We start from the raw sequence: 26,458 nt of genomic DNA on the forward strand, positions 1-26,458 counted from the left end.
TAAACTTTACGCAACTTTCCGGAAATGCTAGTTAAATAATGAAGAGGTACGCTAAGTTAAATTGCCGCAGAGAGCAAGGAACAACTAAACGAAATTCTATAGATTTGCTGCAGCAGAACGTAAACAGAAAATACGACTGTACGGTCTTTTCGCGTTTTCTGCTATATTACGTAAAGAAAAATGAAACCTTTAATGGTACACTTAAACGGCACACTAATACACTTATTTACCACGTAATCAGTACTAATCTATATGTTTTATAATCTAAAATGACTTATCTTTACGAGAACACCAAAACTCGCGCTAGTTGCCTGGCTGCAGGGCTGCCAACCAAACAAATGCAAAATCTCCAAGACTGGCAATCTTTTATGGAAGCTTGAAATTTAGCGTGGACTTCAATCCAAGATGCTTATAACAGTTTCCACAGAAAACTGTCTTGAAACAGGGCAGAACATCCAAAGAGATTCTGGTCATTTGTAAACTATGCTAATGGCATGACACAATCAATGCCTTCTCTGCACGATAGTAATGGAAATACTATCAAAGACAGTGCTGTCAAAGCAGAGTTACTAAACACAGCCTTCCAAAATTCCTTCACCCGAGAACAGTTGCCAACATAAGTATCCTCACAATAGTGAAACACCTTAAACCACTTGATAAAAGCAAGTCTTCCAGTCCGGACTGTATACCAATTAGGTTCCCTTCGGAGTATGCTGATGCAATAGGTCCATACTTGACAATCGCATGCAATCGCTCGCTCGACAAAAGACATGTAACCAAAGAATGGAATGTTGCAGAGGTCACACCAAGATGCAAGAAAGGCAATAGGAGTAATCCAATGAATTACAGGCCCATATTATTCACGTCAATATGCCGCATGATTTTGGAACATATATTGGGTTCAAACATTATGAATTATCTCGAACAGAACAGTCTATTGGCACACAGTCAACACAGATTTAGAAAACATCATTCTTGTGAAACATAACTAGCTCTTTATTCACACGAAGTGTTGAGTACTATTGACAAAGGATTTCAAATTGATTTCATGTATATAGATTACAAGAAGGTTTTTGAAACTGTATCTCACAAGTGGCTTACAGTCAAATTCTATGCTCATGGAATATCTTGTCAGTTATGTGACTGGATTCATTATTTCCTATCAGAGATCATAGTTTGTAGTAATTGACAGAAAGTCATTGAATAGAACAGAGGCGATTTCTGGCATTCGCCAAGGTAGTGTTAAAGGCCCTCTGCTGTTTCTTATCTATATAAACAATTTAGGAGACAATCTGAGCAACCACCTCAGGTTGAGTGCAGTTGATGCTGTTGTTTACTGTCTAGTAAAGTTATCAGAAGATCAAAACAAATTTCAAAACAGTTTAGAAAATATATCTGTATGGTGCAAAAATTGGCAGTTGACCGTAAATAACAAAAAGTGTGAGGTCATCCATATGAATGCTAAAAGGAATCCAGTAAACTTTGGTTACACAATAAATCAGTGAAATCTAAAGGCCATAAATTCAACTAAATACCTAGGAATTATTATTATGAACAACATAGAAATTTTTGTGGAGACGACATACCAAAAAACTGTGTTTCATTGGCAGAACACTTCACCGATGCAACAGATCTGTTAAAGAGACTGTCAATACTAAGCTTGTCCATCCTCTTTTGGAATACTGCTGTGCAGTGCGGGGTCCTTATCAAATAGGATTAATGGACTACACGGAGAAAGTTTACAGAAGAGCAGCATGTTTTATATTATTGTGAAATAGGATTTGGGGTGGACATAATTAGAACAAAGGCATTTTTTGCTGTGGGCAGCGAACGCTAAGCACACGGTTTCGCTACATGTACGAATTGCTCCATCGAGCATAACCCACCTTTCAAGATGACAGTTCACAAGCTTGCACACATATATTCCTGGTTTTACACTAAGGCATTTTGAATGACGCACTGAATCACCAAATCCTAATCTTACAGAAAATATCTGGGAATATTCGTAAAAACGGATGAAACATAGCAATCCACATGCCCACAATTTGGTAGCTCTATGCAATCTAATAATCAATAATTGGCTTTAGCTCGATTTTGCATATCTCTGCCTTGCCAAATTGAGGCTGTCATCAAAGCTGGAGGCAGTGTTGCAGAATATTAACATTATGTTTCGTTGGGATAATTAATTTTTCATCCATGTGCTCATTTGTGCTGCATATTTTGTTTGGCAATAGGTGTGAGCAGGATTACCTGAGATTATGTTCTGTATTGTGATTCATATACAGTGGGATCGACAGGGTATTTCGAACATGCCCTAACATTCTCTATTTTTTTTCCTCGTGTCATTTATCAATAACATATGTATGATAAACTCTAATTGTACAGTAGAAGCTGCTGCTAGATTGAAACTAGCCTATAGTTTGGAATAAAGCTTCTTATTCAAGTGACATGCAGACAACCTAAGCTGAACCACAACTTCTTTTCATGAGAGTCACCAGAACTGACTTACCGAGTATTGGTGACTTTCGAGCAGTGTCTGTTGTCAGCATGATGTGCCTCGGGATTGCAACCACTAGCTCGCCTTCACTGATGTCTCTCTCTGCTTGTAGACCCAAACCATAGTTTGGGAAGTGGGTGACCTTAACACCACGCACCTCTGCACCATTCGCCACCGCCCACGACAACAGCCGCTCTGTGCATCCTGTGCGCTCCTTCTCTGGTGGTATCTTCATGGCTGTTTGGAACAGAAAAAAGACTGTCAGCACACGAAGCAATAAACTGCCACCTTTAAGCTTTAACTAAGTGGCTGTTCTACCTGGAGCACAGTCACATCTTCAACATATCACCTAAATCCAGTTACACTGAGGAATACATGTGGAAAAAATTATGAGTATTATACTGGACAGCAGAAAAGCACTTACAGTGTCAGCAGCTGATATGCTGATGTCAGTAACAAGTAGTGTGACTAACAACGCTAACTGAATACAATGAATACTGAATCAGCTGTCAGTAATGAATTAGAATGTTAGTTCATAATTTTCTATAGTTTGAAAATAAAGTTAGCTGGTACTTTGTTCTATTAGGGGAGAAATTAAACACGTTACTACAGTTTTGGGCGAACCTGGAAATAAAGACATACAACTAGATTGTTGCAACGACAAATGTGTAACTCGTGCTAAGCTACACGTCAATCATTATGGCAGACATATTTTCATCTTGAGATTTGTTGCCTTTGCTAGTTCACAAGCAGAACTTTGCACTCCAAACTAACCTAAGCCTTGGGCTTTGCTACAGCTTAGTCTTCTGGCGAATCAGTTTTTTCTATTCAACAAATAAATACCAGAATCAGCAACCAACCACAAAACTCACAATAACCACATCAGTAAAAATTATTCTGGCAATCCATATCGAAAACAAAGGTAATAAGTTCCTAACTTCTGTCAAATGAAATCATTAGATTCGGTTATTCTCATTGGTTACCGTACACTATCTCCCACCGACTACTGCCAACATCACAAAGCTAGAGCTGCAGATACTGGAAGTGCACTTCAGCCCAAATGTCTCCGTAATCTGTGAGTGGATCGCAAGCAGGTCTAATACGTGCAGAAAATCCCACAATATTTGATTACTGATAATACCAGTCAAATAGTTCACAACCGTAAGTGTGAACTTTGCAAATTCCATGACTATGATAATAAAAAACAGCTTGAATGATTACAGATAGGATGTTCACATTCACAGGACATGTACATTAGTATGTTCTGCAGAAATGATCAGCATCTGAACCATGTCGGCCTGCAAGTCAACATCGATATCACGGTGCGACACCACCTACCCACAAAATGTGCCTGCAGCTCCTGTCACTGAAAACTGGAGGTAATGGATCAGTGTGACTTGAGCAGATGTGCAGGATGCCTCGCACATGTATGTGTGAACTGTACTGTCAAATCAGTGAGTTTGAAAGAGGGTGCATTCTGGCACGAGAGACTGTGATGCATCCATCTGAGAAATTGCTGCTTGTATGGGACAAACTGTTTTGGCAGTGCAACAGGTGTGTGCCGAACCATTCACGGAAGACTATAGAACAAGACGAGACGGATCAGGTCTCACCACCCTGACCACCCTCAATTAAGCTCGACACCTCATCAGGACAGATCTGTATTCTCCTCAGCTCTAGTGTAACGGTGGAATAGTGTAACACATCGTACACTGTCAGAGGTGACAGTATGCAACCGATTATTGTGGCACAAATTGTGTGTGCATCACCCACTTCTCTGTCTACCTTTGACGAAAGTGCAGAAACATGCTAGACTGCAATGGTGAATGGAGCGACGTCACTGGGGACAGGAACGATATCAGATAGCGCTTTCGGATGAAGCCAGGTTCTGTTTACTTGAAAATGATGGCCACATTTTGGTTTGCCACAGATAGGGAGAGCAGCTTCACAGTGACTGCTTTAGCACAAGACATACTGCACCAACTTAAGGCCTTCTGGGGTGGGGTGCTATTCTGTACAACCACAAATCACAGTTGGTGCATGTTCAGCACACTGTGACCAGTATGAGCTACATAAATGACATCCTGCAATTCTTAGCCGTACCCTTTCTGCACAACATTCCAGATGCCTTTTTTCAGCAGGTCAACATGCAACCACATGTTGCTCCAGAAACACGTGCCTTCTTGGTGTCACAGGATGTCAGCCTTCTGCCCACGCCTGCAAGATCATGAGACATGTCGCCAATCAAAAACGTGTGGGATATGGTGAAACAATGGATGCAGTGTTGTGATCCAATGCCAACCAGATGATCTGGAACCAGGCGGATGCAGCATGAGTGAATTTCCTGTTCAAGGTGTTCTGTTTTTTTCTGCACGAGTGTAGCTGCTTCAATTAAAATCAACAAAGGGTTAGGCAGGGACATGGACTTTGCTCGATGTCTACAGATCAAGAATGGGGTTCCACAAGGGTCTGTCTTGGGTCCTTTGTGGTTCTTAATATATATTAATGACTTGCCATTCTATATTCATAAAGAGGCAAAGTTATTTCTCTTTGCTGATGATACAAGTATAGTAATCACACCTGACAAACAAGAATTAACTGATGAAATTGTCAATAATGTCTTTCAGAAAATTACTAAGTGGTTCCTTGTAAATGGATTCTCACTGAATTTTGATAAGACACAGTACATACAGTTCCGTACAGTCAATGGTATGATGCCATTAATAAATATAGACCTTAAACAGAAGCATATAGCTAAGGTAGAATATTCAAAATTTTTAGGTGTGTCCATTGATGAGAGACTAAATTGGAAGAAACACATTGATGATCTGCTGAAATGTTTGAGTTCAGCTACTTATGCAGTAAGGGTCATTGCAAATTTTGGTGATAAACATCTTAGTAAATTAGCTTACTATGCCTATTTTCACTCATTGCTTGCATATGGCATCATATTTTGGGGTAATTCATCACTGAGGAATAAAGTATTTATTGCACAAAAACGTGTAATCAGAATAATAGCTGGAGTCCACCCAAGATCATCCTGCAGACATTTATTTAAGGATCTAGGGATATTCACAGTAGCTTCTCAGTATATATACTCTCTTACGAAATTTGTTATTAACAACCAAACCCAATTCAAAAGTAATAGCAGTGTGCATAACTACAATACTAGGAGAAAGAATGATCTTCACTATTCAATATTAAATCTAACTTTGGTACAGAAAGGGGTGAATTATAGTCTTTGGTCACTTACTAAATAGTATCAAAAGTCTGAGAGATAACCAACAAGTATTTAAGAAGAAATTAAAAGAATTTCTGAATGACAACTCCTTCTACTCCATAGAGGAATTTTTAGATAAAAAAAAGGTTGTTATATTAACTTAATTATATTGTTAAATTAACTTAATTATGTCATGTATTGGAAAATTTGACTCATTCCACATCATTACGAAATATCATATTCATGACCCATGGAACTAGTATTAATCTAATCTAATCCATAAGCCACCTCACTCTGAGTGGAAAATGGGACTTTTGGTCCCATTATTACGTCCGCCCTTCCCTGTTCCACTCAAGTGGTGCTGCATAATAGTGCCTTTCAATAAACCTCTGTTCAAGCTCCAAATTCTGCAATTTCTTCATTGCACTCAGTGCACAAGACACAGATGGGAGAAAGTAATACAATTCTCGATTCTTCTCAGAATAACTGACCTCACTACTCAACAGTAAATCTCTCCACTACTCAACACTTCTCTTGTAACATCTGCCACTGGAGTTTGTCAAGCACCTTTGTAAAACTCTTTGTGCTTACTAAGCAAACCTGTGACAGTATGTGCTGTTCTCTGTTGATCATCTCTCTCTCTATAACCAACCCAACTCTGTAAGGGTCCCAGACTGATGTGCAGCACTGAAGAATTGGTTAAACAAATGTTCTGTAACATTCAAGGTCAACTGGCAGCCCCTGTGACAATGAACATTCCTCTACAGATCCTCCTGCATTCTGGCAGTGGCATTGTCTTCCAACATCCTCATGGAGCTTCCAACATTATCCAATAGATCATCAGGATACAATGTCTGCAGCTCATGGTCTAGTGGTTAGCTCTTGTGGTTCCGGGTTGGATTTCCGGCCGGGTTAGGGAAATTTTCCACATGGGGACTGGGTGTTGGGTTATCATAACTGACATGCATGTCACTGAAGTGGCAAGAAACAAATGTGCACTATGGTAGCGAAACCACCCCACATGGTGCTCTCTCAGCCAATAATGCCCTCGAATCATTTCATTAAGCTATAACAATCCCCTGGCAAACTCCCAGAATTTCTTTACGTCTCTTGATGCCCTGTTGAGTTTTATCTGCTAGGGAGTTCTGAATCATCACGAATCTGGTCCTATATTGATAATCCCATATTCTGTTCACTAAATAACAGAGTGGAACTGTCTTTCAATTTGAGACTGATATTGATTAGAACATTAAACCAGAAGCTCGAAGATGACTACCATTGGTCTATGCCTTCTCACTTTCCTTTCCTAGTGATTTATTCATCTCCTGGCAGACACTTCTGAATAAGGGTACAGGACTAATGTAAAAAAAAAGAATAGTAATGCAATCCACTCACCTAAAAGTTTGGCTAATGAGCTCAAGCAGAATTTTAAAATTATTAACCCCACCCCCTGAGAATGAAATTACATTTACATGAAGAGGCTAATGATAATGTCATCTTGCCGAAATAATCATTTTGTCCATCACCTCTTACAGAAGTAACATTTTACTGCTTAACGAAACAGTAAACATTGCAAATAATCATTCATTTATAAAATGATGACCGGTTTTGGCCTTTATGCTGGCCTCTTTCAGATCAGCAGCACAATAAGGCTGAAATTGGTGGTCCACAGAACAGATGTGTGATGCCACAGTCATTTACGGAGTAGTAGATCGTGGCATCATGCAATTGTCTTATGCACCACCAGCTTTAGTCATACGATGCTGCTAATCTATAGATGGCCAGCATGAAGGCCAAAACCAGTCATTTTTAAATAAATGATTATCTGTGATCTTGAATGTTTCATTAAGTGATAATTTGTAATAGATCACTTTTTCATCTCCAAGCATGTTATGTACAAATTACATTTTATCATTAATTTTGGTTTTTAGTAAACCATGTTTCAAGTTAAGAATTTTCTTGTCTTTTATACAGCATGCACTTCATTTGTGCAGTAAAATACGATATTTAGCATTCATACATATACACTGTCGTTTGTGAAAAGTGCAACACCGAGAAGGAATTACCGGAATAACGCCACACTTGGTGGAAGTGGCGACGGGTGTGCAAGCAATACGCGATACGTTTCGCAGCGAGATAGGGTACACGTAGGCCGAGCAGAGCCCTCTCTTGTCAGTCTGACAGGGTCGGTGTTGTGACTAGTGTAGTCAGCGCAGAGCTGCCATACAAGGTGGAAATACATTGAGTGCCAGTATGCCTCACTGACATCAGAGGGTGTCATATCAGCATGTGAGCGAGTTCGAACGGGGCAGAGTGATCGGTCTCCGGGAAAAGGGGTTGTCATGCCATGACATTTTGGTTCACAGAGGGCCTGCTGCTATGACAGTGATGCGTGTGTGGAAGCAGTGGATACAGGAAGGTCATACGCAGCGACGAGCGGGAACTGGACCACGGAACACGACCACAGCACGGGATGACTGTCATCTTGTCCGCATGGCCATTATGGACCGTAGAGTGTCATCCACAGTGTTTGCTTGTCGCTGGAGCACTGAAACAGGTGTGAACTTGTCTGCATCGACAGTTCGTCACCGTCTGCTGCAGGTTGGACTGGTTGCACGCGTGCCATTACTTCAGCTTCCATTGTCCAGAAACCACAAGCTCCTCCGACTGTAATGGGCACGTGCACACTGTCACTGTGGTGCCGAGTGGCACCATGCAATCTTTTCGGACGAGTCCCGCTTCAACGTGTCCTACAGTGATGGCCGCACTGTGGAGCAGCATAGCGGACAAACACCAGGCGTGACTGTTTGGGGCGCCATATGTTACAACAACTGATCTCGCCTCTTACGTATTGCGGGCACTTTGAACAGCAACTGGTACCTAACGCAGGTTGTAGAACCCGACGTACTACCCCAGCTTCAGACATCTCCAAAGGTCACATTTCAAAAGGACAATGCCCGGCCACATACTGTGAGGAATGTACAGGTCTTCTTCGAAGAGTGACGGGTACCACTGCTTCCCTGCACGTTCACCAGACATGCCGGCCATCGAACACGTACGGGATATTGTCGGTCGGCACCTGGTGCGTCACGGTCCTCCAGTAACTGGTGTCACGGATTTGTGGGCTCGGATACACACTACGTGGAGGGAAATCCCTCAGGAATGTATTCAGAACCTTATTGATTCAATGCCACAACTCTAATTGCAGAGCACGGTGCCCACATGACATACTGAATAGTAGGGCTCAAAGGTCATGTACAGATTTGAAAAGGTAATCATTTGTTACTTGTCATGTACCTAACCAGTAGTATTAAATTAATTGAATTATGCATTTCCTTCTGTGTGTTGCAATTTCCACAAATAGTAGTACATATGTTCTACAGGTCCTATTAACAAAAACACCTTTCAAGTGTCTGTGGAATGTTATCAAACAAAAGTAGCAGCCAGTGTTTGGCTGTTGTAATACACAGGGCACTGTTGATAAGGAACTGACCACCACACGCCACGAGAGGTAAACCCGCCAGTGTAAAAGGAGCGGGAGAGTACTGTGTTGTCAGCAGATAACTACAAACGACAGAATTGGTCAGCCAAGAGAACACACTGACTTGGTTATTGCCTGAGTAACAAATCCACCATGGACATTTTCACCTTTATGAAGCCACAATATTGAAGTGGAAATGCAAAGAAGCAACTACAGTTAAACCACAGCCACGCAAGCCTCACATGCTGACAGACAGAGCTTGATAAACACTGCAGAGGGTAGTTGCAAAAATTTGCAGGGCGGAAGTGGAACCACTTGCGAGTTCCAAAGTGCTACCAGCAGCCCAGTTAGCACAAAGACTGTGTGTAGGGAGTTAAAAAGAATGCGGTCCGGTGGCCCAGCACCTCCTCATAAGACGCAAAGTTCCTATAATCAGTGCTGAGCAATGACTGAGATTATTAAAAAGAGTGACAAGACTGGACGGTGGATCATTGGAAATGAGTGATTAATTATGTTATACCCTGCTGCAATCTGATGGAAGGGTTTGGGTTTGGCAAATGCCTTGAGAATGTTACCTACACTTGTGTAGTGCCAACAGTGAAGTACGGACTACTGTAGATGATCCTACAATATGGGGTTTAGTGTGCAGTCTTCTTGTCAGACTCAGGAAAGGATATGAACACACTTTACAGCAACGTGTACTGTGTACAGTAGAGCACGAGTTCGGAGACTGTGACTGACTGTATGCAGCCTGTCACAAAACAGCTTCGGTTAGGGAATGTTGGATGAGCAATAACATCCCTGAAATTGACTGGCATTCCCGGGGTCCCGTACTGAACCCAATGGAACACATTTGGGACGAGTCAGACCAACAACTTCAGTCCAGACTGTAATGTTCAACATCACTACTTCCTCAAGTTTCAGCTCTTGAGGAAGAATGGGCTGCCATTCCTCCACAGACATTCCCCAGCAGAGTTCAAGCGGCCATAAAGGTGAAGGGTGGACTTGCACCATATAGATGTCCACTAACAAGTGTCCGGAAGCCTTTAATCAAACAGTGTATGAACATATAGTGTGTGGCAGTGATGCACTTGTAGGAATACTAGAGAGTAAAGCGTTACTGCCTCTGTCCATTCTTATCAGATTTAAACACAATGGTGCTCCCACCCCAGCCACGTCTTCTGTCCACTGAGTTGTAATACCATTGTCAAACTACCCAAGTAGATCAAAACAAGAAGAAATCAAACACTGGATGGAATAATGACAGCGATATGAAAAGGATAGATTGCTACTCACTGTATATTGGAGATGATGAGTCACAGACAGGCACAACAAAAATACTTCTAGACAAGTAGGTTTCTGGCCAAATGAGCTACTGAAGTAGCACGTAGTATGTGCATGTCTCCTTCCCGCTCCCCCCCCCCTCCCCCCCCTACACACACACACACCTAGGCCTGGTACAGTGGTTTTTTTGTGTGTGTGTGTGTGTGTGTGTGTGTGTGTGTGTGTGTGTGTGTGTCCTTCAGAAGAAGGCCCTTTGGCCAAAATCATACTTGTTTAGCAGTCTTTTTCTTGTGCACGTCCAAAACTCAAGCGAGTTGCAATGTATCCTTTTCATAATATTGTCAAAACAAGGAGAAACCATGTTACTGATTTGACATACGAAACACAAACTTAAATAACTGTGCTTATCTATTTTCCATATCTCGAATGATGTTGCTAATGGCAGCTCTAACTGCAAGGAAAATGAGAAACAACATGATACCAACAAACACAATATTAATGGTACGAGGTCACTAATGAGCAAGCAGACTGACCTGCCTCCAGCTGGTTTACTTTCTGCAGCAGTCTGTCGATCTCCAGGTGCGACTCCCATTCTCTGCTGGCATTGGGCGAGAGGGGTACACTGGTGCTTACTGCAACAATCATACAGGTGAACTAGACACCAATGCTAGTCTACAACTTATATACACTAAACGTGATCAAACAAAAGCTATGAAGCATGAAAGTTATCCCAAAACAAGTTTCACACTCTTTCAGAATCTGGAAAAGAAAGGTCAACTGCCCACCAATACTGGAGGTCGGCTTTGTCCTCCAAGATCATAATCACATTGCATGTGATGTCATATGGGCACAAAGAGAATAGAGTACTGACTATATTTTTGTGTTCTTAATAGTTTTTGGAATGTAGGATGTGGTGACTTGTCTAATCTGTAACATAGCCCGAGACTGAGGTTAGGTCAGAAGGTGACTGTGTGAGTTCACAAAACCAACAAATGTGAATGAGAAATTTTAGATGTGGTGACACACTTATTTGTAGTTTAGTCCGAGGTGTAAGTTTGTTCAGAGGCAACAGTACAATCGTATATTGGCAAACAGTATCACACACTTCAATTAATCCTGAAACAATGTAGTGCAAAAGGTGAATGCACATGTGAAATGTTTGGTGCAGCTATACACACATACATACACTACCGGCCATTAAAATTGCTACACCAAGAAGAAATGCAGATGATAAACAGGTATTCATTGGACAAATATATTATTCTAGAACTGACATGTGATTACATTTTCACGCAATTTGGGTGCATAGATCCTGAGAAATCAGTACCCAGAACAACCACCTCTGGCCGTAATAGCGGCCTAGATACACCCGGGTATTGAGTCAAACAGAGCTTGGATGGCGTGTGTAGGTACAGCTGCCCAAGCAGCTTCAACACGATACCACAGTTCATCAAGAGTAGTGACAGGCGTATTGTGACGAGCCAGTTGCTCGCCCACCATTGACCAGACGTTTTCAATTGGTGAGAGATCTGGAGAATGTGCTGGCCAGGGCAGCAGTCGAACATTTTCTGTATCCAGAAAGGCCCGCACAGGACCTGCAACATGCGGTCGTGCATTATCCTGCTGAAATGTAGGGTTTCACAGGGATCAAATGAAGGGTAGAGCCACGAGTCGTAACACATCTGAAATGTAACGTCCACTGTTCAAAGTGCCGTCAATGTCAACAAGAGGTAACCGAGACGTGTAACCAGTGGCACCCCATACCATCACGCCAGGTGAGACTCCAGTATGGCGATGACGAATACACGCTTCCAATGTGCGTTCAGCGCGATGTCGCCAAACACGGATGCGACCATCATGATGCTGTAAACAGAACCTGGATTCATCTGAAACAATGACATTTTGCCATTCGTGCACCCAGGTTCGTCGTAGGAGTACACCATCGTAGGTGCTCCTGTCTGTGATGCAGTGTCAAGAGTAACTGCAGCCATGGTCTCAGAGCTGATAGTCCATGCTGCTGCAAACGTTGTCTAACTATTCATGCAGATGGTTGTTGTCTTTCCTACGTCCCCATCTGTTGACTCAGGATCGAGACGTGTCTGCACAATCCGTTACAGCAGTGCGGATAAGATGCCTGTCATCTCGACTGCTAGTGATACGAGGCCGTTGGGATCCAACACAGCGTTCCGTATTACCCTCCTGAACCCACCGATTCCATATTCTGCTAACAGTCATTGGATCTCGACCAGCACGAGCAGCAATGTCGTGATACAATAAACAACAATCACGATAGGTTACAATCTGACCTTTATCGAAGTCGGAAATGTGATGGTACGCATTTCTCCTCCTTACACGAGGCATCACAACAACGTTTCACCAGGCAACGCCGGCCAACTGCTGTTTGTGTATGAGAAATCGGTTGGAAACTTTCCTCATGTCAGCACGTTGTAGGTGTCAGCACCGGCGCCCACCCTGTGTGAATGCTCTGAAAAGCTAATCATTTGCATATCACAACATCATCTTCCTGGTGGCTAAATTTCGCGTCTGTAACACGTCATCTTCATGGTGTAGCAATTTTAATGGCCAGTAGTGTACCTAATATGCATGCCACTGCACAGATGGCAGAGGGTATGTAGTACCCTCTGCCATCCCTTTTTTTCCTGATTGCATATGGAGTGAGGGGAAAATGATTGCTTCTATTTTTCTGTATGAGGCATAATTTGCCTTATTGTGTCCTTACAGTTCACAAATAAGATGAATCCTAGAGATAGCAGAATCGTTCGGCAGACTGTTACAAATGCTGCCTTTATAAAATTCCTCAAAAGGAGTAGAAAGAAAATTGTCTTCCTGGAGCCCCCCCCCCCCCCCCCTACGCCCATGAAGCATTTCTGTAATACTCTCACACCATTCCAAACGTCCATTAAATCCAGCAGCATGACTTCAAAATGTTTTAATGTATTCACTTAATCCAACATACAGGGATCACAAACACTGGAGCAGTACTCAAAAAAGGGCTTGTAATGCCCAAACAATTATGCATTCCACCCACCCACCCACTCAAATACAAAAAAAAACACTGAGAGTTACTGGTTCCTGTGTATTCTGGATGAAGTTATAGCACAGCTATTGTAATCACCAGGTATGACAGAGTGAGGAGAGATGTGAAGGTTAGGATTGGCACAACTCTCTAAATATGACTTTATAACTTTGATTGCACGAGTGCTCACGGGTGATGAAAAAGGATTTGGTCACTGGATGAGTCATCAGCAGAAGATCTGAGCCACAGTTTGGGCTGGTATATGGCATACAACTGTGAAGCATGATTTAACATTATGTGAGTTTCTCGCACGTGTGACACTGGTGGGTAGAAGTGGGCAGAGAAGAAAACTAACAGCTTAAGCCACTGTACAATATTAATGAGTTGTCGCAAACTTCCCATAAGGAGTAGTTTCAGACCATAGTCACCCCTGACCAACCCTCTCCACAAGATCACAACACTCAGTAATGCCAGCATCACGAGACTGTAAGATTGACACTTGAAAAGCGTGATTTGTAATTTAAATTTTAAACCCAGTGATTCTCTCGAAAACAGTAATTTTCCAGTCACACAGTATTTCCTACAATCAGCAATGCGTTGCATAAAATAAATTTTACGCCTTTACCGATTTCAGTCACCTAATGTCATCCTTCAGAACGTTAAGGTTGATTAGCTCCAGTTATGGCATGATGTCTGCACTTGTTGCTTGGTTTTCTTATACCATTTTTGTGCAAGCACTACGAATCAAATGACCACAACAATGTGCTGCATACATACTTTTGATGCTCGCAAATAATGAAGTAACTATAACCTTCTTAAGAGGGGCACTAGGTGCCTGAAATCGGCCAAGGAATAAAATATCTTCTGTGCAACTGATTTCCGATCATTTCGGAAAATAGAAGTACAGTTGCTTATGATGGATAAAATACTAATCAGTGTTTTATAACTGTGTGGTAGACTACATTATTGACCCTCATTGTTATTATCAGAGCAGATTTCTGATTGTAAAATTTCTATTTGCATGAGCATGCACTATAAATACATGTGTAATAGAACTTCACAGAATCCCATCAAACGTTCCTTTGAAAAACCCTGGGGTCTGTCATACACTCAGTGTCCTCAGCTATTTGTTGGATGCACTCCAGTATGTCTTCCCCTAAATTTTTTAACCTCTACAGCTCCCTGTAGTACTATGGAACTTACTCCTTGATGCCTTAATGCATCCTATCCTAAACATTCCAAATGATTCTGCAGAGAATGTCTCCATTTGTTATCTTTACAGTCCCTCTAATTTTCAACATCCCTTTATTGCAGCCCAACCTGAAAGCTTCAGTTCTCTTGTTTTCTGGTTTCTCCAGAGTCCACAATTCACTTCCATACAATGCTGTGCTCCAGAAGCACATTCTGGGAAATTTCTTCCTCAAATAGAGGCCAATATTTTTGTTCACTCGCCCAGGAGTGCCCTCTTGCCCATACGAGTCTGCTTTTTATGACACTATTATTTTGTATGACATACATTATTTTGTTTACAAGGTATCAGAATACCTTCACTTCACCTAGTTCACGGTCCCCAATTTTGATGTTAAGCTTATTGTTAATCTTGTTTCTGCTACTCCTAATTTCCTACGTATCTCTTCAGTTAACTCTAAATGCATGTTCTGTACTCATTAGACTGTTCTTACATTCAACACATCATGTAATTCTCCCTCAGTTGCCTATAAAACCTCAAGTCTGTTCACATCAATGGATTAATAGCTTTACCTTCACTATTTCTATTTTTTTAGTGTTAGCTGGCATAAATACCCGCCAATTTTAGGGGTTTTTGGGAGGTTTCCCACATTACTCTTAGTTACATATTGCCCATGGAGTTCACTTTACAAAATACCCCAAAAAACGTAGCTTTCACAACATGTTTTGTTCCACTTAAGATCAAAGCATCAAAGTTCAAAGTCTATTCCCTTTACTCCACTTAGCCATCCTGTGCTTACATATCGGAAAGGTAACATCTGCCACACATGTTGTGAATATCTACTGCTTGTCTTTGCATATGCTAAACCCTACCTCAGCCACCAATGTTTTCCCCAACTGAGAACATTTGGAGCATTAGCAGCAGAACCCTCTAACCATCGTGGGATATTTATGATCTAATGTGCCTATCCATATGGATAGAATATGGCACGATATCCTTCAGGAGGCCATGCAAAAACTCTATCAATCAACGCCAAGCCATGTAACTGCTTGCTTAAGGGCCAAAGGTGGATCAATGTGTTTTCGACTCACTCAATTTGTGAAGCTCTCTTTTGAATAACTCATCAATTTTTTTCTGAAATTGTACTCATTTATTTGTCAGTACATGAACATTGCATCTATCGAGTTCCATCCCTTTTAGATAATTCCTTCATAGTTGACCATTTTTTTTTTTTGTCTTAGGGTGTATGTAAAAATGTGACATCAATTAGTGTTTCATTCCACAGTTTTCATCAAGAGCCATATGTCTTGCCCACTTATAACAATGTGCCAACTACAATAGTTAAGTATTTAAAAAATACATGCTATTCCTGTCATAACCTGAAGCACTGAAGCAATCTTCCTTAGTTAATAGCACTGTTGTAACTGTAGATTTTGCTGTACATGGGAGGATGTATCAGGATTTGCGCTCATCACAGGCACCTACAGAAGAGTTTCACATTAATGTATGTGGCCTGTAAGTCACCCAAGAAGTGTCAATTAAGAAGGCCTGATCTGGCTATGAGCAAAATAAGGACCAGATGTTTATAACTAAAACGTGGCTATGCATGGAGGTCCAGTGTGGGCTGTGATCATTGCATGGTAGCCTAACTCGGTAAAAACACCAGAGCATTAATGCACAACCAATTAATGCTGAAAAAAAAGTTCCGATTTTGGCGGCCATGTGCAAATTTGTCACTTCACAGCACCTCGTCGACATCTTCGGAGTTCATATTGGACAAATTATGTAAGCAGCTGTTAATAGTAACATCAACATCATGCCTTTCTCACTTGTTTGACATTTCCTGCCAGATTTGCATCTGGTGCCCAAAATTGGAATTAATTTTTTCCATTAAACTGGTTCTGCATTAATACACTACAATACCTGTCAAGTTTTGCTGTCAAATGATAATTACAGTCCATAATGGACCTCTGTGAGTAGCTGCACTCAGTACTGTTAAATGCAGTTGTCTGCTTCATCTGGGACACAGCAATCATATTCATCAACGGCACAGGAATGTGTCACAGCAGTACTCTTACAGCTGCAAGTAATGCTATTATTATGAAACTATACATGTAATGGACATGAAAGACTTGTTTAAACATTTTGTGAATTCTGTCAAAATTCAGAGACATGAACCAAAATAAAAGAAAGGGATTAACTGAAGAGTTTGACCCTACTTCACCAACATACAAGTAAACGTATCACTTTTGAAACTAACCTAAACATTTAAGCAAAACCTACATTTCAAAAATGAAAGTTGAGTAAACAACAGAAATATTATCAGTGTCCAGTTCTGTTTATGCACACGTAATGTCACACGCACATCATCACTTCATATACCTTATACAACACAGCATATTTTTCAGTGTCAGGCAGGGGTTATATTTATTCTTTTCCTATCATTATCACTAGGCCTGCAATAGTGCACGAGAACTATTATAATGTTGTTGTTGTGGTCTTCAGTCCTGAGACTGGTTAAATGCAGCTCTCCATGCTACTGTATCCTGTGCAAGCTGCTTCATCTCCCAGTACCTACCGCAACCTATATCCTTCTGAATCTGCTTAGTGCATTCATCTCTTGCTCTCCCTCTACAATTTTTACACTCCACGCTGCCCTCCAATACTAAATTGGTGATCCCTTGATGCCTCAGAACATGCCCTACCAATCGATCCCTTCTTCTAGTCAAGTTGTGCCACAAACTTCTCTTCTCCCCAATCCTATTCAATACCTCCTCATTAGTTACGTGATCTACCCATCTAATCTTCAGCATTCTTCTGTAGCACCACATTAAGAAAGCTTCTCTTCTCTTCTTGTCCAAACTATTTATCGTCCATGTTTCACTTTCATACATGGCTACACTCCATACAAATACTTTCAGAAACGACTTCCTGACACTTAAATCTATACTCGATGTTAACAAATTTCTCTTCTTCAGAAACGCTTTCCTTGCCACTGCCAGTCTACATTTTATATCCTCTCTACTTTGACCATCATCAGTTATTTTGCTCCCCAAATAGGAAACAAAACTCATTTACTACTTTAAGTGTCTCATTTCCTACTCTAATTCCCTCAGCATCACCCGACTTAATTCGACCACATTCCATTATCCTCGTTTTGCTTTTGTTGATGTTCATCTTATATCCTCCTTTCAAGACACTATCCATTCCGTTCAGCTGCTCCTGCAAGTCCTTTGCTGTCTCTGACAGAATTACAATGTCATAGGCGAACCTCAAAGTTTTTATTTCTTCTCCATGGATTTTAATACCTAATCCGAATTTTTCTTTTGTTTCCTTCACTGCTTGCTCAATATACAGATTGAATAACATCGGGGAGAGGCTACAACCCTGTCTCACTCCCTTCCCAACCCCTGCTTCCCTTTCTTGCTCCTCGACTCTTATAACTGCCATCTGGTTTCTGTACAAATTGTAAATAGCCTTTCGCTCCCTGTATTTTACCCCTGCCACCTTCAGAATTTGAGAGAGAGTATTCCAGTCAACATTGTCAATAGCTTTCTCTAAGTCTACAAATGCTAGAAACGTAGGTTTGCCTTTCCTTAATCTTTCATCTAAGATAAGTCGTAGGGTCAGTATTGCCGCACATGTTCCAACATTTCTACGGAATCCAAAATGATCTTCCCCGAGGTCGGCTTCTACCAGTTTTTCCATTCATCTGTAAAGAATTTGCGTTAGTATTTTGCAGCCGTGACTTATTAAACTGATAGTTCGGTAATTTTCACATCTGTCAACATCTGCTTTCTTTGGGATTGGAATTATTATATTCTTCTTGAAGTCTGAGGGTATTTCGCCTGTCTCATACATTTTGCTCACCAGATGGTAGAGTTTTGTCAGGACTGGCTTCCCCAAGGCTGTCAGTAGTTCTAAATGAATGTTGTCTACTCCCAGGGCCTTGTTTCGACTCAGGTGTTTCGGTGCTCTGTCAAACTCTTCATGCAGTATCATATCTCCCATTTCATTTTCATCTACATCCTCCTCCATTTCCATTATATTGTGCTCAAGTACATCGCCCTTGTATAGACCCTCTATATACTTCTTCCACCTTTCTGCTTTCCCTTCTTTGCTTAGAACTGGGTTGCCATCTGAGCAATTGATATTCATACAAGTGGTTCTCTTTTCTCCAAAGGTATCTAATTTTCCTTCAGGCAGTATCTATCTTACCCCTAGTGAGATATGCCTCTACATCCTTACATTTGTCCTCTAGCCATCCCTGCTTAGCCATTTTGCACTTCCTGTCGATCTCATTTTTTAGACTTTTGTATTCCTTTTTGCCTGCTTCATTTACTGCATTTTTATATTTTCTCCTTTCATCAATTAAATTCAATATTTCTTCTGTTACCCAAGGATATTTAATATCCAATCTGAATATTGGTTTGATGCATTTCTTCACTCTTGTCTAGCCTACGCAAGCCTCTTCATTCCTCCCCAAATGTGCAATCTACACCCCGCTGAAGCCACTTATTCCATGCAACCCTTTGTGTGTCTATGATTTCCATGCCCACATTCCATCTATTGCCAAATTCCTTGATGTCTTAAAGTGTGTCCTGTCAGCCACTCCCTTCTTTTGCTCAAACTGTACCGTAACTTTATTTTTGCCCAGTCTGAATTTTACACCCTCTCTATTTCAGCTGCCATTAGCGATTTTGCTGTGCTAACAAAACTCATCTTTTTTTAGTGTTTCATTTGCTAATCTAATTTACTAGGCATTGCCCAGTTTAATCCGACTATATTCTGTTACCCTTATTTTGCTTTTGTCAATGTTCATCTCATAACTGCTTTTCAGAACAACATCCAACTGCACTTCCAACACTCTTGTCTTTTCTGACACAATTACAATGCCATCTCCCAGAACGTTCCTCCCTTTAGAGGACTGAATAACACAAGGACAGCCAAGGCCATTCTGTTCTCATCTACTGTCTCCACACATGTCCTTTGACTCTCATAATTGCAATTCAGTTCCCATAAAAGTTGTTAACTACCTCCTGATTTCTTCATTTTTCCTCCCCCTAAAGAATTTCAAACAGTGCATTCCATTCAGAATTGCCCAATGATTTGTCTAAACCTACAAATGTTATGAATGGTTTGCCTTTCTTCATTCTCTCTTCTAAAGAAGCCTTAGTGTCATTATTGTCTCATGTCCCCAAGTTTTCCTCATCTCCTCATTTCTACTAGTTTACAGCATATTTAGGAGACGAGGTACTGGCAGAAGTAAAGCTGTGAGTACCGGGCGTGAGTCGTGCTTCGGTAGCTCAGTTGGTAGAGCACTTCCCCACGATAGGCAAAGGTCCCGAGTTCGAGTCTCGGTCGGGCACACAGTTTTAATCTGCCAGGAAGTTTCATATTTATTACTTATTTACTTGGCCTTTTGCCTCTTTGATATTTAACGAAGCATCGTACATTTTACATTGCTAACATGAGAACTTTATATTAATCGTGTCTTCATCTGTGAGGGGATGTTACTCCTTTATTATATAACAAATTTACAAATCAGTACATATAATAAACATAAGCATGGTTTTTTTGCGTGTAAGCCACCTTAACTTTACAACCAACCCCCAAAGCCCCATAGGTGTTATTAGTGGTATGGCACCCCTCCACTCCCCATTCTTGAAGAAGGTTTCAGTTTGGAACACAACCCCGTGTTTGATGATACGGGAGTCAAAAAGAGAGCAACACACTAATTTACTTCTTTTGGGAAGACAGTGAAAGAATTGGAAATCAAGTGCCGAATTCTCCTAGAAAGTTCAGGAATGTTGGAGAATGTTGGAGAATTTGCCACAATGATTGTGAAAATGTTTCTCAAATGTTCTGATGAGAATACAATTCAGATAAGAAGAGTATACCTAGGTGATGGCGAGATGTGTGCGTCAGTATACTTTTGGAAATTTATTAGAGTGCATCAAGGAATTGCAAAAGTAGAGAAAGTAATAGCAACACCTCAAAGAATGTAACTTGCTTAGGGTAGTGAACAGAGTATTATGCTGGACTTTAATGTGAACATTTAACAGGATCACACAACACAAAAGAAGAGGGGATCTTGTCAGTGGTGAACTGAAATGAAGGAACAGAGAGAACGGCAAAGATATGAAATATATGCGGAGCAAGAAGCAGATTTAGCTGTACAATGGAAGACAATTAATAATTTGAGAGGAAACCTAACAGATGAACAGTGAGATGAAACTAGAGAAGAGCATCGAGCGAGATACCAACAAGCACACCTAGAGAAAATGTCGAGGAAACAAGACTTTGAAATGAAGTAGGGTTACAGCTAGTGAAGCTCATGAATGACAACAATCACAAATGGGTGAATAAAACATTAGTGTACAAGAAGTAGAAAACAAACAAGTAGAGATTACTGTTTGGCAGGCAAAGCACTCCATTATCATCCCACTAAGGAATACAAGAAACACAACCATGCTATCCATGGCAGAGCAGATCAAGTGTGTCAGTACCTTGGTGTCAAGAAATTCAGTAGACTAACACCAGAAAGTGTTGCATGTTCCATAGAGTTCTAGAGTTTTCTTTAATGTTCTTAAATATTTATAGATGTTTTGAAATGTTCTGTATTTGTAAATGCCAGTCTTTATCAAATATGTTGTACAATTTATAGTAACAGTTTCTGCTACTGTGATCATATCATAAAAATATTCTGATATAAATATCGACATTGATAATCTATGCACAGACGAACATAAGTGCTCACTTTCATGGGTGAAGAAGAATATTCCTGATAATCGTCAGCTTTAACCAGCAATATAGGAAACACGCAACAAACATCACGAACATCATGCTGATTATATTGTCATATCAAAGGTAATTTTTTTCCAAACAGGCTACACTAAAGATGAGTGTGTAACAAAAGACAGTTTTTTTTGCTTTTAAATTTAGTTGTATGTCACAGCAGCCATTAACATTAGATCACTTGTCAAAGTCAACACCTGGTATAGAGTATTCCTCTTGACCCCTCAATTAATGATTTTGGATTGTTCTCTTATGTTTTGGAATGTTCTCGGTGTTCTGTAAGGGAATGAATAAGTCAATGACATGGTACTTTATTCACATCAGGGTATTCTTGAATACTTGAGTGGATTTAAGACTACTTAGACCGTTTTTTGAGGTCTTTCTCATGTAGTTTATGATAAAATAAATTAAACAAAGTAAGTAGGGAAGAGAGGGAGACTGCTTAAACAAGTCTTATGACAGTTAGATGCAGTTAGTGACTTACAGGAATTGAAGGAATAGGGAGGATTAAGCTATCATTAATTCAGGACATTAGACAGCATTTTTTGACGTGATTAACCTTATATCTGCACCCATTTCTGACAAAACTACAGAAGCATGTGTTCTGAAAGAGTAGTTATAGGGATTGAGGTATTAGTCAGTGGGTGCCATCTATTGCACTTCTTTCTACTTATGGGACTAAATCTTGCAAACTAGTCCTCGCAGGCAAGGCTCAATACTTATAATCCAATTGTTCAAGAATATTAATGGTTCTGCATCTAGTTCATGACAGTCTTAGTCTCAGGATCCTTTGAATTTACAACATTATTTATTAGTGTGGAAGCAACAATATTGGACCAGCAAATTCAAACAATCTTAGAACAATGTGCAGAATATTAATGCCATAGTAAAAATCATGTTTTAGAAAAATCTGTGGTTGCTTACAGCATTGTGAATAAACCAAAAATTCTAGTTGATGAAAAAAAATTAAATAAAAATTTAAAAAAATTGCCCAATACAACAAGCATATGGAACGCTCATTAAAGATGTCATAGGAATCAGAATTTGCTACACAAACCCTAACCAGGTCAGCTACTATAATCTTAATGGTGTTTAGAAGCGGGTTTTTGACTTTAAGAGCCTATAGAGAAATTTGCCAAGTTCTTTTTTACATTTCAATTGACACCCCTTGCACTACAGACATTGACACGACTTCTGATGTGAATCAACCAATCTAGGCCCGTTTAAGGGGGGGGGGGGGGGCAGCACAGCAACACTTACAAGATACTAACAGGGAAGGTTATCATCAGAAGCTGAAGTTTTTAATCTAACATGCTGTAGCAGAAATATTGAGAATATACTACAACTGATGACATGGGGTTGTGATTGCTGAAGAGATGATTGAATGTAAGTTGGAGTAATTACTTTAGAGGATCACACAAGACCCTTACAGCTCTTTTTAGAAAACAATAATTTGACCACAAAGTGATAAGACAATTATCTTAAACATTATTTTAGAGGGAAGCCAAGGTGTATGGATCTTTTTATAAGATTTAATTGCAGTATGTCCTAGAATCAAAGACGCTATACTAGGGGACACGTCTTTTCCTTTGTCTGTCTCTCTGGAGAAAAACTGTCTCTAAGGGCTAATTCTTAAAGTAAAAGCAGTAACCAACCAGTGTTAGTAATGTCATTTATTATAAGAACAATGAGTGCCATTACAAGTTTTAACTGATAGTTTCACCATATTTTGAACACCAACAGCTGTTTGATGACAACCCTACTGGTTGAAGACTATTGATGCACTGTTTGTTCTTGATAAATAGCATTTTTAACAGTGGCTAGTTGCTGTGTTTACCTTACTATAGAAATTAAACTGTATTTTTACACAGCCACAATCTAACAAATTTTTGATAAAATGGCATAAAGTTAACTTCATTTTTTAAAACCTTCTGGTACATTCGTCCAGTCAATTACCATCAGATGCAGCAAAATAGACGATTTCTCTTAATTACAACTAGGATAAACTGTTGGATTGTGACTAGTGAGAGCATATGTCACACTGAGTGTTATATTTATTACAAGAAAAAGTGTACACAATGCTTATAATAAGTGACTCTGAACTATGAGTACCAACAGAATAAACCAAATCCCCAATCAGGCATGCTGAATACTGAAGAGGCTTCACATAAGGTGAGAAAGAGAATGTGGCAAGTGATTAAATCAATCAAAATGTACAACACCATTTATGTCTCCAATAAAACATAAGTGTCGACAGAAGCGTCCGATCCCACGCGTCGGCTTTGACCCGTGACGTAAGGGTGTTGTGTGTGGCGTCATGACGGCGTGGAGTTTGGTTTGAGTGTGGCTGTCTCCAGTTCTGTTTTATCTTATTTTATTTACTTTTCTGATCTGTTCGTTCTATCTCGTGAGATTTTTTTTTTTTAATTTAAAAACACTTATTACTTATTTTAATTATCTGTTTCCTCCAATTTCTGTTTTAGTTTATTATATTTATCTTTCTGATCTATTCGTTCTATCCCGTGAGATTTTTTTTTTTTTTTAAAGAGAAAAAACACTAATCAGCTACTGAAGCATCTTTATCTTTTATGGGTTGCAGGGGTTACGACCCCTGAGGAGGTGAGTGGGTATTCATGCATGGCTGTCTTCACTTACACATTGTAGCTACGCAAGGCGTCTAAATTTGTTTATATTTAGTTTGCCCCCCACCCAAAACACCCCATTTCCAGCGCTTGTCCCGTTAGTGTCATTAGGCTTCTTGTGGAAAGTGTGTGTGTGTTTGTTTTTGTTTCCGCCATATTTGTGACGTCATGGGTCAAAGCAGACGGGCGGGATCGGACGCTTCCGTATTTCCAAACAAACTATTCCTGTAATCACAGCCTGGCACGAGCATAAGAAACACAAAAATTACAAGGTGGGTGCAAAAGAGACCTGTGCAACTGCCTGCTTTCTACAATTGAAGGTTAGGCTATGGTCCTTATTTTCCTCTACTGGCAACATGCAAATGTACTTTAATTTATTCCCAATCACCCAAAATTAACATTATTAGGTTTCATTTGAAGTTTCAGTTGGGACCAGGAAATATTCCCCCCCCCCCCTCCATCATCAAAGTTTGGATGAAGCATTACGGCACAAACATTATGCCTACAGAACTCGGGAAATAAGTCACAATTTGCAGGCACTCATTCGACAACAAACAGTTGCCTAAAGGTGAGCTAAAAGTGGTCAACAAATCGGTGCAGGCATAGCCCCTATTTCAATAACTATATCTGCAATCCAGGTATGTTCCCCATTCATGGTACTGCCATGGGATATATATGTTAAATTGACCACAGTAGGTGAGTTTGAGTGTGGGAGTATCATGAGACCAACAGGCTCACTTCACAAGAATGTAAAATAGGCCTAGAAGTCAACTGGTCACATCATTATCACAGTAAAATGCACACACATTCACAAGCTTCAAAGCTGTAATATGAAGTCCCTATGATATCTACCTCATCCAATTTTCACTTGGAAACGATAGAAATGTTAAGTGTGAAACAAAACCAAATAGTAATAATAACTGCTATACAACTGTTCTGATTTTCCATTCACCACTAGAGGTTAATTACACATACTACTTCACAATCAGTCACATATTGCTTCTCGTTTCAATGTGCCTCTGTAGTAATGACATAAAAATGTTAAATCATGTAAAAGTGAACATTTTTCCAGTTGCGATCAATAGTTTTTGTTTCGATCGGCGGAAAATATAATAGTCAGAAAATTTCTTTCACGTGAAACAACATGTTCCGAACGACGCGAACACAATTCTAGCAGTTTCAAGTACGCGTTCATTTCCTCAAGAATTCTTAAATCTTTGTTTTTAGCAGGCTCTTGTCCTTCACTTTATTCGCCGTGGCCTGATGTTTGAACCACGACGTCCAACAGGACGAAATTTTTGAGAAGGAAAAATGTTCCAATTCGGTAGTGCTCATTAGGACTTTCCCTTTAAAATAGCACATACACTGGCGACCTACTTCAACACAGCACCAACAAAACAAACATCAGAGCTACATAAGAAATTCATTCATCATTTGTAATTATATTTCTTATAAGCATATCGTGCTGTGTAGTAAAACTATGTGGAAAACATTATTGAGCTTACGGAAATCATGTCCAGTGAAGTCAATGTAACTTCTTCCCGGATGACACACGAACGCACCTTCTACACAAAAGGTACAAGAAAAGTAAACACTTCAAATCAGGCTTACCTTTTAATAGCTTCTCCAATACTTGATTTAGTTCATTTCTTTTCTGGCGAGATAGTTTCCGCGGTGCGCTTGTTTCGTTACTCGATTCTTGCACTTTTCCTCTGCCTCCAGATTTTCCGTGGCCCTTTTTTCCCATTATCTGCAAAGACCGCGTTTAAGTGACATAATACGTTATGATCAATAAATTATAGTCTCTCCCATCGAAATGTTTTGAAATCAAAATATAGCAATAACAAAGCAGAACAAATCAAAGATTTACTCTGCGCTCTCCACAGATGGAGCGCGATGCGATCCACAGTGTCAAATCCAAATCCGAGTATCGATGACACTCCGGTGCAAACCTTGCAACAAAAAGATAGGAATCGACTGTCAATATTTACCTATTTCCCAATGAAAAAGAAAGAAGGCCCAGAATTATTACGAAAGAAGAGGATATGCTTGACTGACATTCGGTATACTTCATTACAAATAGAAAAACTATTTGCTTCATCTACATTTTGCAAAACACAGTGGAGTGCATGTAGAGGATACTTCTATTACATCAAATACTACAGGGTGATTCAAAAAGAATACCACAACTTTAGGAATTTAAAACTCTGCAACGACAAAAGGCAGAGCTAAGCACTATCTGTCGGCGAATTAATGGAGCTATAAAGTTTCATTTAGTTGTACATTTGTTCGCTTGAGGCGCTGTTGACT

The 26,458-nt window shown here is 40.1% G+C and overlaps 1 protein-coding gene across 1 annotated transcript in view; it reads right to left on the reverse strand.

The window, feature by feature from the left end:
- The window catches only part of LOC126210589 (actin-histidine N-methyltransferase), a 450,900-nt gene extending 424,832 nt beyond the window's left edge, over positions 1–26,068 (reverse strand). The window contains exons 1-4 of the mRNA XM_049939857.1: positions 26,019–26,068; positions 25,760–25,898; positions 11,016–11,114; positions 2,510–2,734 (exon numbers count right to left, since the gene is read on the reverse strand). Coding sequence (XP_049795814.1) covers positions 2,510–2,734; positions 11,016–11,114; positions 25,760–25,895 — 460 coding nt within the window. The 5' untranslated portion in view covers positions 25,896–25,898; positions 26,019–26,068. The remainder of the gene's footprint in view (positions 1–2,509; positions 2,735–11,015; positions 11,115–25,759; positions 25,899–26,018) is intronic.
- Positions 26,069–26,458: the final 390 nt, after the last annotated feature.

Source organism: Schistocerca nitens, chromosome 10, assembly GCF_023898315.1.
Source record: "Schistocerca nitens isolate TAMUIC-IGC-003100 chromosome 10, iqSchNite1.1, whole genome shotgun sequence".
In the NCBI taxonomy this organism is placed as follows: domain Eukaryota; kingdom Metazoa; phylum Arthropoda; class Insecta; order Orthoptera; family Acrididae; genus Schistocerca; species Schistocerca nitens.